The sequence below is a fragment of the Lates calcarifer genome, linkage group LG15 (genome assembly GCF_001640805.2).
Source record: "Lates calcarifer isolate ASB-BC8 linkage group LG15, TLL_Latcal_v3, whole genome shotgun sequence".
In the NCBI taxonomy this organism is placed as follows: Eukaryota; Metazoa; Chordata; class Actinopteri; family Centropomidae; genus Lates; species Lates calcarifer.
In genome coordinates this window covers 5,407,342-5,420,654 of record NC_066847.1, presented here as the reverse complement: position 1 = coordinate 5,420,654, position 13,313 = coordinate 5,407,342, and the positions used below count along the sequence as shown (strand labels likewise).

General features: G+C 40.5%; 1 protein-coding gene across 2 annotated transcripts in view; it reads right to left on the bottom strand.

Annotated features, from left to right (window-relative positions):
- sv2a (synaptic vesicle glycoprotein 2A) overlaps positions 1–13,313 on the bottom strand; it is a 46,622-nt gene that overhangs the window by 11,529 nt on the left and 21,780 nt on the right. For both annotated transcript variants that reach the window (XM_051076216.1, XM_018700062.2), the window contains 5 exons: positions 6,016–6,196; positions 4,086–4,237; positions 2,593–2,726; positions 1,167–1,256; positions 394–501 (listed from right to left, as the gene is read on the bottom strand). In XM_051076216.1, the coding sequence (XP_050932173.1) occupies positions 394–501; positions 1,167–1,256; positions 2,593–2,726; positions 4,086–4,237; positions 6,016–6,196 (665 nt within the window). The remainder of the gene's footprint in view (positions 1–393; positions 502–1,166; positions 1,257–2,592; positions 2,727–4,085; positions 4,238–6,015; positions 6,197–13,313) is intronic.

The following is a 13,313-nucleotide window of genomic DNA, read 5'->3' as shown; positions in this document are numbered from 1 at the left end:
ATACACATGGGCACAGACAGAGAGGGGGAATAAATAATAAATATATAGTACATTAAGATAAAAATAAACATACTGCACACATCTCTGAAAACAATTCTCCTCATCGGCTGCAAGAAATAAACACCATGTCCCAGAATGCCTTTCCAGGCATAGAGTAAACAAACAGAGACAGCCGCAGCAGCACACAAACACATCATATCACTGAATACACACCATTCACAAAGACAATGTATCATATAAACAGAGCCTGGGCAGAAAATGTAATTTGAGTTCAGACTGTAGTTTATGTTTTCACTGAAAGAAAAAACATCACCTTAAATGTCTTCCGCTGGTTCTCTGTTGTGACTGAACAATTCCTAATACTAAATAAAAATCAGTGGTCTAAAAAACAACCTGATGGAAAAGCGAAGTGAGCTTTATCCTCCACTTCTCATGCCAGGCAGCACCATCGCCCATGTTCACAAGCTCATCCATCTGCTTCACTGTTTTGATGGTAGTCACCTGGGAGGAACAGCACAATCATTCATCTTTAGTTTTAAGATTGTTCATTGTGTTTTTCTTAAAAAAATGCTTTTCAAATTTGCTTACTGGAGGGTTTATACATGTGTATACAAGGCGATAAAATAGCAAAATGTGGTTTTATACTTGTAAGATATATGTGATACCAAAGAGTTTTTCATCACTGCTTAATTGCAAAAAATCTCAGGAAATCTGTGGCACAGGTTTATATCAACTAGCAAATAAGCTAGCACACAACCTTGAGACAATAAAAAGGCTCCGTGTCACTTAAAAATGATGTAATGAGAGGCATTTGATCTGCCTAATGTCTCACCATTAACTCTATGATATGAAACATGGCCAGTTCTGATATTTAATTTGACTAATTAATGCAGTAAGATGAGGTTATTAAGTATTTTTATGTCACTGTATTTCATTTAAGTATTAATATGAACTCCGTAGCTCGACACACAAAGAGATTACAGTAGTTTAAAGAAAATCTGTTTTAATTTATTAGTATGCAAATTTATGCAGCACACAGCTCAAAACCTGCTGCACTGTTGCATAAGCCTACAGACAAACACACATGTCCTGTGTGAAGATATTTTTTACTGCAAACAGACAATGGCACTGGGATATAAAGCTTATTATTCCTGAGTGTGACTTACAGAGAAGACCCTCTCTGGGTAGCCTTTGGCCCTCATGTTGGTGTCGTGGACCTGCTTCAGAATCATCCACGCTTCATCGTGTTTTCCATTCTGGAGGATAAAAACAACAACAAAAACAAATTGACATGTTGGTGAGCACTCATGCTGTAGTTCCCCTTGAAAATTAAAAAAGGAGCAGAGAAGGTGAAAGGTCACCAGCAGGTGGTGCAATAGTGGAGGAGAGCTGTAAAACTAAAGCAACAGTGTGCATTTTAACATCTCCATACTAAAAGTATAAAAATGACATGTCGTGCTAGGTGCTAGTACAGGTTAAACAAATGAAATAAAACATGTTAGTTAGTGAGATCGATGTCTCGTTTTCTTTGGACAGAGCCAGGCTAGCAGTTTCCCTGTTTCCAGTCTTTGTGTTTAGCTGGTTGCAGCTATTCTTATGATGTCAGAGTAATGTCAATCTTCTCATTTAACTCTGCAAAGAAGTGAACAAGCTTATTTCCCAAGACGTCTAACTATTCCTTCAGGGCTCAAGGACATGTCAGCCTGAGTGGTTAGGGGAGCAGTAAGTGCTACTCATTCAGTTTTTATGCACAGATTTTCCAGAATACGCTGTGAGACTTAAGCCAGTCTTTCAATCAAAATCTAAACTAAAACAAGACTTAATACATTTTGCTGCATTTTATATAGAAATACTCAAAAATGCACCCAGTCCATATATCAACTAGCAGATTTTTCCTTTCCATTGTTGTCTCTGTCACTGCAACCAGCTGCAACTACATTTACTTAAACGATTCAGTGACGTCTTCTAATGTCAGCAAGGATGAAAGGGCGTGTGGCTGAGTGTGTGAGACAGCAGGTGTGAAACATCAAAGTTAAAACGAATGAAAATCCTGCAGGAACAAGAGGGTAGGAGGCTGAACTAGCTGCTGCTGTGGTCACAATAACTAAAAATGGTTAGAAGAACATAAGCAAAGCCACTATAATATGGGGGTGGTAATTATTTTTGGACTGTAAAAACACCAGCACTCTGGATGTCCACATACTGTATGCCAGCTGTGAGAGACTCTATGAAACTAACAAATATGAATCGTCTTAAAAATCTTATGGTTTATTTTTTAAACTTTGCTATCTGCTTAGTTAAGTGGTACTATTCAAAATGCACTGAATTGGACTTCAGCAGTACATTATGCATTTTCCAGCACTTTGCTGTGCAGCCTGTGCCAGGTTTTATATATGTACATATTTATTTATTCATTCAAAATATTCTGGAAGAGTATGTAAGCAGCACTTTGTCAGCAGCACATCGTCTTCCACATTGCTAATGCACTGATGCTTTCTGTTTTTGAGGCTGTTTATGCATTCAAGAGTGTCAAAATGTATTCAAATAATATTTCCACAAGGTCTGAGTGTGGTGAGAGCTGACAAGGCTGACCTCCAGGTAAAAGCGGGGGCTCTCAGGCATGGTGGTGAGGGCAGAGATGGCCGCCACAGAGGGGAAGGCACACACCAACACAAAGACACGCCAGCTGTGGAACTGGTAGGCCGAGCCCATCTGGAAACTCCAGCCTACACACATAGAGAAAGAGAGAGAGAGAAGAGGTGTCAGACAAAACAAGAGCAAAGAGGCAGCTGCAAGACTTGAATTCTGTGCATGAGAGCTTCCTCTATGTTCATACTGTTCTGATTGTATGCATTGCAGTGATTTGTCACGTGTGCTCCATTTTGCCGGGCCACTCTGCTCTCCTTTTAATTCTTCTACTCTTGCATGCAATGTCATTAACCCATGAAAAATACTCTCATTTCATTCTGCACTTGTGCAAAGAAAAATATCAGCAAGGTTGAAATTATTCCAGTGCATGTCAAAACTCTGGGTAGGTGCTTGACACAAAAAGGAGGGTAATGAAACATGAAGATGCACCCAATTTAAAATATTCAGAAAATTTTCAGCCTCAGTTGGCATATGAGCATTTATAAATACTTCTTCACTGTTATGACAACTGAACCCACTGAGCTTATGAGATGAGATGTGACTGAAAGCTCGGAAAAAAATCAACTGGACCGTTTTTTGGTCAACTTATAGGTCAAAATGCACCTTTAGCATGTCTTTCTCAGTTTTGAATACATTTGCAAACTGTTTTAAAACTGTCAGCAAATGTTTAGTAACACTTAATAAGTGATTTATAACAGTAAATATTTAGTCATGTGTAGTCATGTGACATTAAATATGATGATGTAGGTGCAGAATGTTTGATCAGTCCTTCATTAATGTCTATACATCTGCTTTTTAGAAGTTAGAACAGTTGATAAATGCATTAATATGCACTTGTGAGTTTGGTGTTACCTGATCTAGAATAGAACTAAGATTATGTTTGGACCATCGTGCATGTAGAAAAGCTAATTACACAGCTGTTCTGGTTGTTGTGCCGGTGTAATTTGAAGACAATGAGGCCAAAGCCCTGCAGAAACATTTGTTCCTCCTTCTCTCTTGTATAGCTGGTGAAAACATTCTGACTGGTGTTGTTAGGGATTCCTCTAGCACAGCAAGAGCTGCAATTTACTTGAAATTTTGTGACTACTGTGGTCTGCTGTGGGCAGAAAGAGTGAAACCACTGATCAAATTAACCCTGATAATATCTTACATTGTTAAGGTAGCTGCTGGTGACTGGAGTAAACAAAATAGAATTTAATCAACACTCATTTTTCAGCCCACTCAAACACCCCTGAAAATGTGAAAACCTCTGATGTCGTTCTCTCTGTGATGCATCAAATGGAAACAATCATAACATCTTATTTTCACATTTTATGACAGAAAATGAAGCCCATAAAATAGCAGGCTGTTCAGCCAACTGACTAACATATTGATTATATTGCCTCTGATAATGATTTTCTGACTGGGTGATCTAACTGTATGTTTGTTTTTCTCACCATAGTGTGGGATGATGGCCCAGGCCATGGCGGAGGCGTAGATACCACCAATCATCCAGAACATGCAGAGCCAGCTCAGATGCTCTCCTCGCTTCTCCTGGGCCAGGAACTCAGAGTAATAGGAAAACACAATGGGTATGGAGCCGCCAATACTGTGGAGCAAAGAGAGAGGCAGGGATAAAAAAGGGAAAGAGAATTAAAAGAAGAACAATTGAAGCGGTCCAAATGGAGGAGAAGCAAATGGTGGAGGAGATAGCAGAAAGGAGAGGGAACAAAGAGGCAAGAGAGAAGGAAGACAATGGTGATTTAAAAAGGTAGCAAAAAGAAAAAGAAAATAAATTAGGTAATGTTGTGACCAAAAAAAGAGTGGAAAGAAAGACATAGCGAAGGGAGAGAGGGAGGAAAAAGCAGAGAGCAAAGAAAACTGATTAAATTGAAAGAGTTTCAAGAAAAAGCAACATGTGAGAGTGTGAGAGACGGTATGAGAGACAATTCAGCAGCCTTGTAGTTAATTAAAAATGAACATTAGAGTCTTAAAAGCCAGCAGTAATGGCCCAGCTGATTGCAATCGATAGCACTGTCTTTATGGCCTCTATATGTGTTCATTACAACAGTTTATAATCTGATGGGATCTGATCCTGAGAACACACTCGGACTCAGACCTCTGCCATTACACAGTGGCAGTTACTGTTAATACACTAACTCCAATTTGGAAAAGTTGAAAGTTCACCACACTGGCAGCGACATCCATTACGACACTATGCGCATTTCACCAAAGAATGACACAGTCTGCAGATTCTTTTAAATTGTGGAAGGCAGGATGGGAGATTTGCTCAACAAATCTACAGTATCTGTATTAAACATTAGTGAGGTGTGTCACATTTCTCCTTTGGATATCAAGCGTAGTAAACACAAAGTACAGCTGAGGCTGATAGGAATGTCTCACTTTTGCAAATATTTGGTCATAAACCAAATCAAAGTTATTAAAATTCATCCTGAGGGGAATGTGAATGTCTGCAACAAATCATTTGGATCCAATGAATTGTCAAAAAATTTCGCTCTAACACAAAACTTGCCAACTTGCTGGTGGGCACTAGATAAATGAATAAGAAGATCATTACAATATATCATCCTGGAACCATGAATGAACAGAAAAACAAATTGAGTGCATGTCAAAATATTTCACTGGAAAAGTTTGTCCTGATAGTGACACTAGATGAAAAGTCAATGGATAAGGCTGGTTGCTGAGGAAACATAAATATCTGTGCAAAATCTCCTGGCACATCCTACTGTGTATCTGTTGAGATATTTCAGTCTGGACCAAAGTGGTGGACCAAATGAACATAAACCAGACATGTGGACATGATAGGAAATTAAGCCACGTATTCTAGGCATGCTTTGTTTATGATGATCTGTTTTTATTTTTTAATCCTTTGCATAACTTAGACAACATGATATCATTTGAATTTCTACTAAAGCTTAAGCTCCTGTATCTAAAACATCTTAGAGACAGACCCTGACAATCAGAGCCGGAGCTGCTATTTCATCAACATTTTGCCAGTGCTACCACAGGCAGAATAAAGAGTCCAGAGTGCTGGTGAGGCACAAATTATTAATTTCAAGAGACTAACTGCATTTTTATGTCTTTATATCCAACTTCAATCAAAACAGTTAGCCCAGGATCACTCTGTGAAGGTTAACTCTGATGTGTGAAGTTATTACCTAAACATCTCTTGAAATGCTGTAAACATCATAGACAGGTATCTAGTTTTTTTCCCTTAACAGCAGTATGAGCACTGTATTTTTATCAGTCCTCTGACATGTGGCACTGCTCCGCTTGTCAAGTCAACTGATGCACCACAGTGGTCGTGACTGTCTCATTTCCAGGTCTGGCTGCTGCTGCGCCTGTGTGACTCATCTCTCTCCTTACCCCACACCAGAGGCCAGGCGGCAGAAGAGGAAAGAGCTGTAGCCCTGGACGAAGGACGAGAAGAAGGCAAACACGCTGTTGATGGAGAGGGAGATTAGGAGGGTCTGCCGTCGGCCAATCCGGTCAGCCAGGCCACCCCAAACAAATGCCCCGACCATCATCCCCAGGTAAACAATCAGACCTAGAAGGAGGAGGGAGAAAGAGAGATCAGCCAAAGCCATGGAAGAAAGAGGGAAGAGTTGGTGTTTAAGAAAGATCAGAGAGAGTAATGGCAGGGGAATATGATGGGAAGAGATAATAGGGAGGGAATGAGAGACAGAGGGCATGATAATGAGTTATAGTTCATAAGTAAACTCATTGATATTACTTCCAGCCCTCACTTCCACTCTCATTAGATTTCCAATGTGCAGTAAATTAGCTCATTTAGAAACTTTATTGGACTACTGAAGCATTTTGCATAAAGCACGAAACAGAGAGACAAACTACAGCATAATCATCTGCTAACACACAGACCAGGGTGAGATTATAATTCTAACCTTTTTCAGTGCAGAACTAAAAAATACTTCACATAAAAAAACACATACAAAAAAATTAAAATGAACCAAAAGAAGCGTGGTCCAGAAAGAAATTAAAAACACGTACAAGAAACAGAAATACTACAGCAGAGAAATGATTATTTGTTTTTAGTAGTGATTTAAAGTAAGTCACTGAGGTCATTAGGCAGATTTAAATGTATGTGGGCCCTCTCATCGCTCCCATTGTGTCATTTTTGGCCACAGCAGGCAGCTGTTCAATGAAAAAAAGCTCTGAAAACCAACTGTGCAATACCTGCTCAGCACCAAATGGCAGACAGACACTTAGCTATTACCAAATGAATGCTAATGTTGCTCTGTAACTGCTGGATGTTTAAATAAGAAACAGTTGGTGAATGGTGAAGAAGTATATTTTCCAAAACATCAAACTATTTCTTTAACATTACAATTAGAAGTAAGATAAGAATCGAAGAGAACTCCCAGCATCTTTTTCAATTTCCTCTTTTGCATTTGTTTTTTTTTCTTTCCCGCATCAGGAAGTCACCGCCAGGGAGCAAACAGGCTGATAACAGAAACAAACACCACCTTTGTCAACCCAGTCTTGTGATCTGAGGTGCTAACATGACTCACATCCCATGCACTTATCCAAACCAGCCTCTCTGTGTCTGTCTCTCTAGCTTTCTCTCTGCCTCTGCTGCAATGTCTCTCCCACAGACACACACACATGCCTTATTGCCTCATTGACATCCTGTCAACAGTCTTCACGCTGCCTGAGCCTGCAGTGGCACAAGTTATTGGTGAATGAATAAGGAGGTAAGGGCTGGTGTTCAGTGTCTGGTCTTGACACTTGAACCTGCATTCACTTTTCTGTCTGTAAAAAGCTTGAAATCTTACATCTATGATATATTCTCTTTATTACAAGGGCAAATTAAACCACAAATGCATGCATGCTCCACTGAACCCTACAGCTTTGTTGAGTATTCACCACTGATTGGACAATCAACACAGTCCACTTTTACACATCAGTCAATACCGGATCAGTTTAAGTGACAGCATCTGCCAATGAGAAAAAAAATACTATCTATTACTGCAGGCGCACACATGGCTTATCGATTGACAAAACAGTTCTCAGTTCAAGGTCCACTTGTTCAAGAGTTTTTAACCCTGTCTTAGTTGAGCTAAGATGGTCAAGAATGAACTGTCAAGCTCAACTTTGAAGTCCTGAAAGTGTTCAGAGTGACCACATCGTTCACTGTCAAGTTCTCTGACAAAATATCAGACTTTCAATCGTTCCCTAATATTGACCACAGAGTTATTATTGTGACCATGGCAAAAAAGATTCATTTTAATCAAAACCAAACCATGACCTTTCCCTAAACATGAGCAAGTAGCTTTTATGTCTTAACCTAACCAAACCAAATCACTTCACAGGAGCGTCAGATCAGAGAACACTTACATGTGTTGTTCAAGAGGGCACAGACAAAAAACATTTGTTGTTTAATTTTAAGAACTTGATATCTGCACAAGGAAACTACAGTATGATTATGATCAGGGAAAGACCATGGTTATGGCAAATATGATGAAGGAGTGGTTATGGTTGGGGAAAGATTACAGTTACTGTTAGTGGAAAGGTCAAAAGTCAAACTTGCTTGCGACACATTCGTCCACCTCTGCGACCTCTGCACCCTTACTTCCTGCCTTGCTACATAAAGACTACACTACGTCCTGCATTGGCACTGGATGTAAATCATTCTACGTGGAAATAATTCCCAGGAAAATGGGCTAGATGAAGACCATGTTATACAGTTAAATGTTCATGAAACAATGGAGTTAAAACTCCCAAGTGTTAAAAGTGTGTGTAGTGGTTAGAAGAGACTATTAGTAGAGTTTATGGTGGGTTTATCATTAAGAAGGCAAATGTGCAGCAGATAATTACGTTTAATGTTCAATTCACTTTAAATGGCCAAGGTGTTGGAACTTGTTCTAAGTTTCTAATGTACTAAGGAAGATGGTAGCATATACTGCAATATGCCTATGCTTTTCTTTACCTCAAAGTACTAACACTCAAGGAGACTATTATGCAGGCACAAACTGTAGCTCCACCCAATGGTAAACACAGCACAACAGCTGATAGTGTTTGCTGACTTTATGTTGCTAAATGGTGCGAATGAGTCAAACAGATAAGTCATCATGGAGTCACTTCTGCAGGAAAACACAAGAAGAAGGCCACACAGGCTTTAAACAGATCTGTTGGATCAGCCAAGCTAATTAATCACACAGTCTAACAAGCTAACGCACAGTTAGCATCAGCTAGAATTACACTGACGAGGGAGAACAAGCCAGGGTGAGCCATGAGGACGGTTACTCTTCACTTGGAATAATATGAAGAGGGGTGTCCTTTTCTTTTAGATGAAAAAAACCTTTGAAGGCATTGATGAAAGTGTGTGTTGTGTGTGTGTGTGTGTGTGTGACTCACTTCTATCCTCTCTTTCTGCCTCTCTGTGCAAACACTGTGGTGCTGAACTGGGGAAGAAGGTGACTTTCACTCTCTTGTTTGATTGATTGCAGGGGATGCTTTGTGTAGTTGTGTTGCTGTGTTTCCATGATCCCAGGTGTGTGTGTTTGTGCTTGCGTGTCTTAGAAAGTGTGTGTGTGAGTCCCACGTCTGCATGTGTGCACTCCTGTGAGTGTGTTTGTGTCAATACCCCCATGTTGTTGTGTATTCCTACTTCGTATGTGCGTGGGTGGTGTGTGTGTCTGTGTGAATGTGTGTGTGTATACTCTGGCAGGGGCAGATAGACAGCTGTGAGCCACTTCTCCTGACAATACAGCTCGTAGCAGCCACAACGAGCCAGCATGATTACTGGGCTCAATAGCCATCGCTGCAATGCAGCAGCATCAAGGTAGATGGACGGACAGACAGACAGACCCCAGTGACCAGGATGGATCATACAGTGAGCATCTCTTCACGAGCCCCACGATAAAGCTGTAGGCTGGGAGTCAGTCTGCTGTGCTGACCTGTCACCCTTTTAAGCACTGTAACTGGATCATTATCTCTCCTCCTCTATCTCCCTCTGTCATCACATTTGCCTGTTATCAGGCTCAGAGAAAATAAAATGCTTTGAAAAGGCAGCACTGTGATTTTGTGGTGAACATGGCTCAGCATTAACATGCAACAAAAGAACACCTACACTTATATACTGCCACAGCTATAAGCCACTGTTATGCCAAAATATTATGCTGCTTCTCAGTGAGTGTGAAATACATCTCACATTTACATTGGCCTGTTTTCAACCAGAAACAAGGAGATTCAAACGTCATTACAAGGTTACAGGGTGGCACACATTCTGGCAACTATAATTCTGCTCTCAACAGCTTTTCCATTTTAAAATGAGACATAGTAAGCTACCAAACATGTTGTATTTATTTGGCAATTACACACAGACATTCTTTATTTATCATGTATTTTTTATCAGTTAAATAATTTTCCTATTGGTGGAGTGGAATATTTTTCTGGCTTTTGACATAAGATGTTTTTTTTAACCCCCTGAAGCTGAAGCGTGGCTGAATTGCTAAACCTAGCAGTGAGTTGTAGGCTACATCACAAGCGACTGTTTTCTCATCCATTTTTTAATACCTCAAAAGAGATACTGTAAAAGCATTTTTTCAGACGTGCTGCTGAAACAGAACGACAACAATACAGAAAAGATAGAGATAAGCAGGGTGAGGAGTGAAAAGATGGGAGAGAGGAGAAGTCTGCAGACAGCTGGGCACCTCAGCACTCTGAAGGGGAAGTGGGGGAAGGGAGGATGGAGAGCAAAAAAAAAGAAAGAAAGAGAAGGAAAAAGGGGAGGGGAGGACTGTGGCCAGTCTGCGCTGTGACAGAACTCCCAAGGGCTCCAGGGCAGTGTATGTGTGGGTGTTTGTATTAATATGTGGTTGAACATGGAAAGAAAAAAGTGTATGCCGGTGCACGGTTGTGTGTCTGTGTATACACGGATGAGGGAGGGGGAGGGGCAGGGGGCCACTATTAATAGCTGGTTTTCCCCTTTCTGCCAGAGTGCACAGGGCTTTTTGAATGAGCCAGGGGCTGAGGCTCGTCAGCACTGGAGGAGAATGCAGTTTCTCATCAGCTGATCTGGCCAGTCAGCCCCCACACTCTCCTCACTGCTAACCATGAAAGCTTAAAAAACCAAAAAACGAATGATATGCTTTGAAGCAGCAAAGCACTGCGTGACACTGAGCACTGTGATACGAATGGGGGTTTTCAACACCACAGTGGCTGATTAACACACCTTCAAAAGAACTTGTGAAATAAGCTGTTGGAGATGCTACCTGTGCACATATTGCTCTGTTTGGTCAATGAACAGAAACAACACCATGACCCGCAATCGACCTTCATATAAAAGCCTACATATTATTTGTGCTTTTTAAGTATTAAATAGTATTGACAGTGACTCCAGAGAATAACATCGAGTCACCTATGATACAAATGAAAACTTTGTGACTTCTTCTTTCCTCAAAGAAATCCAAATTGTGACAGGGAAATAAAATGTAAGAAAGTCATTTAAGTCACAGTTCTGTGTTTGACAATTCTATCAAAACATTATTGCCAACAGAGTGAAGAAATTAAACCATCTGTGGCTTGATAGCTTGCATATTCATTTTCAGATGATAGATGCTAGCATAATTCCTTCCTGACACGAATTTAAAATAATGTGTACCAAAATTTCATGGCTAAAAATAGTAAATTATATCGAGCAGGCTGCAGCATCCAACCTCGTTTCTCTTTATCATCTGCCAGAATCTCCCACAGGAGTCTCTTCTCCCATCTTCTCTCCATCCTTTCTGTCTCCCTTCATCCTTAACCTCAGTTCTTTATCTTATGTTCATTAAAAGGCAGAGGAGGAATTATGATGTGCAAAGGTTCCTTTCAGCCTCGGGAAAATAGTGCAATAGCTTCCTCAAAAACAAAAATAGGTTAATGGTCACGTAGCCACGATGATGGGAGAAGGCAATCCCGTTACAGAAAACCAACAACACTTCAGCTGCAACCTTCACAGCTTCACATCAAGGGCAAATCAATGACAACCACTCTGTGCTTCTCTGCTGCACGTGCAAGTGTCCACTTTCGCTCATCGTGCAAAAACACTGCACCACAGGCATCAGTGCTGTATCTGCTATTAATTTGGTCCATGCTATGCATTTAAAAAGACACCTAACAATGTCTAAAATGCAGGGAGTTCATGTTAATTCTGTCAAAACTGCAGAGGGACTGTTTGTCTAACCAGCAGTGATACGTCTGGGTACATCTGAATGATCTGTACTGTAGGAGGGCTGATATTCTGCAGGCGATCAGAGCTCACACACATGCAGATTCTCAATGTCACCCCACTGCAAATACAGTACATTCAAACGCACGCATACAATACATGATCCTGCCACAGTGCGTCAGGTTAAAGTGGCTGGCACTATGACGGCAGAGGAAGCTCTGTTTGGAAGGCGTTGAGAAGAAAAGGATGAGTGAGGGGGTGGGGGCGGGGAAGAGGACACTAGGAATCATGGGATGCAGAGAGGCATGAGGAGGCTCTCTACCATGAGTCAGGCGTGTTGCGTAACAGGGAGAGGGGAGGGAATCGTGTCTCCCTACTGGCTCGCCCTTAGCATGACACAACCCCAGTCAGAGAGAGGGGACGGGGAGAGACGCAATGGACGAGAAGTGGAGGTAATAAAAGTAGATTTAGTAGATTTGTAAGACATTCTACTCTACTTCATTAGATCTCACAGGGAAATCTAGTACTTATTACTCTGACAGCTGCAGTTAACAGTTACATAGTCAGCTCTTACAATATTGATAAAAACAATATTCCTTTTTCTATCCTCCCTTCATTTCTTCCTTCTTTTTCTGTCTTTTTCTGTCTTTTTCCTCAGCTTCTACCCTTATTGCCTCCTGTTTTTCTTCTTCTCTTTTATCCCCTTTCCTTGTTTATCATTTCCTTCTTTTCCTAGAAAATTTAATTAATTAAAAGTAAAGAAACAACCTTTTCATTCTACACTGAGAGCTTTTATTCTGAATTCTGGGGTCTGTTAATACTTATTTACTTGCTTAAATACGAACATGGCTGGACGAGGAAAATCACACAACCCAGTTACCAATTAAAGTTTACCAAAACAATGAGACAGAAAAACTGGAAACACAGTTGCAGCACTGCAGCTCAGCCAGCAGCACAGTTGAGCTGGAGCTGAAAAAGAACATACTGTACTTGATCAGCAAACTGTTCTTTATCAAAGGTTAAAAGAAAATCTAAACGTATGTACTGTGACCTCGTCAAGAAAACAGTTAGATGATGACAATAGATAAGGTCACACAGAGGCTGCTGTTAGCATAAGTGTTACTCAACAATATTCATTCAGCCAGAGCTAGTATATCTAAACAGCACAGACACTCAATACACAGGTGTCACCATATGCAGGGAAACTATTCATCCACGTGGCAGCACTACGGCTGGACAGTCAAAACCCTGCGAGTGCACTGCAAAATGTAAAGATAATTTTCAATAATGTAGATTCTTAAGCACTTTAACCGCGGAAAATTAACTAAATGTCAACCACAATTAATCTGCTTCAGCTGTATTTTGAACTTTTATCCAGCAGTGTTAACTTGTTTTTAGTTTAAGATGAGATTGGTTGGATTTCGCAGATTAAGACAGTTCAAATTTCTGCTTTAGTTAGTGATATATACCTTCTACATGTCCCAAAGCTGCT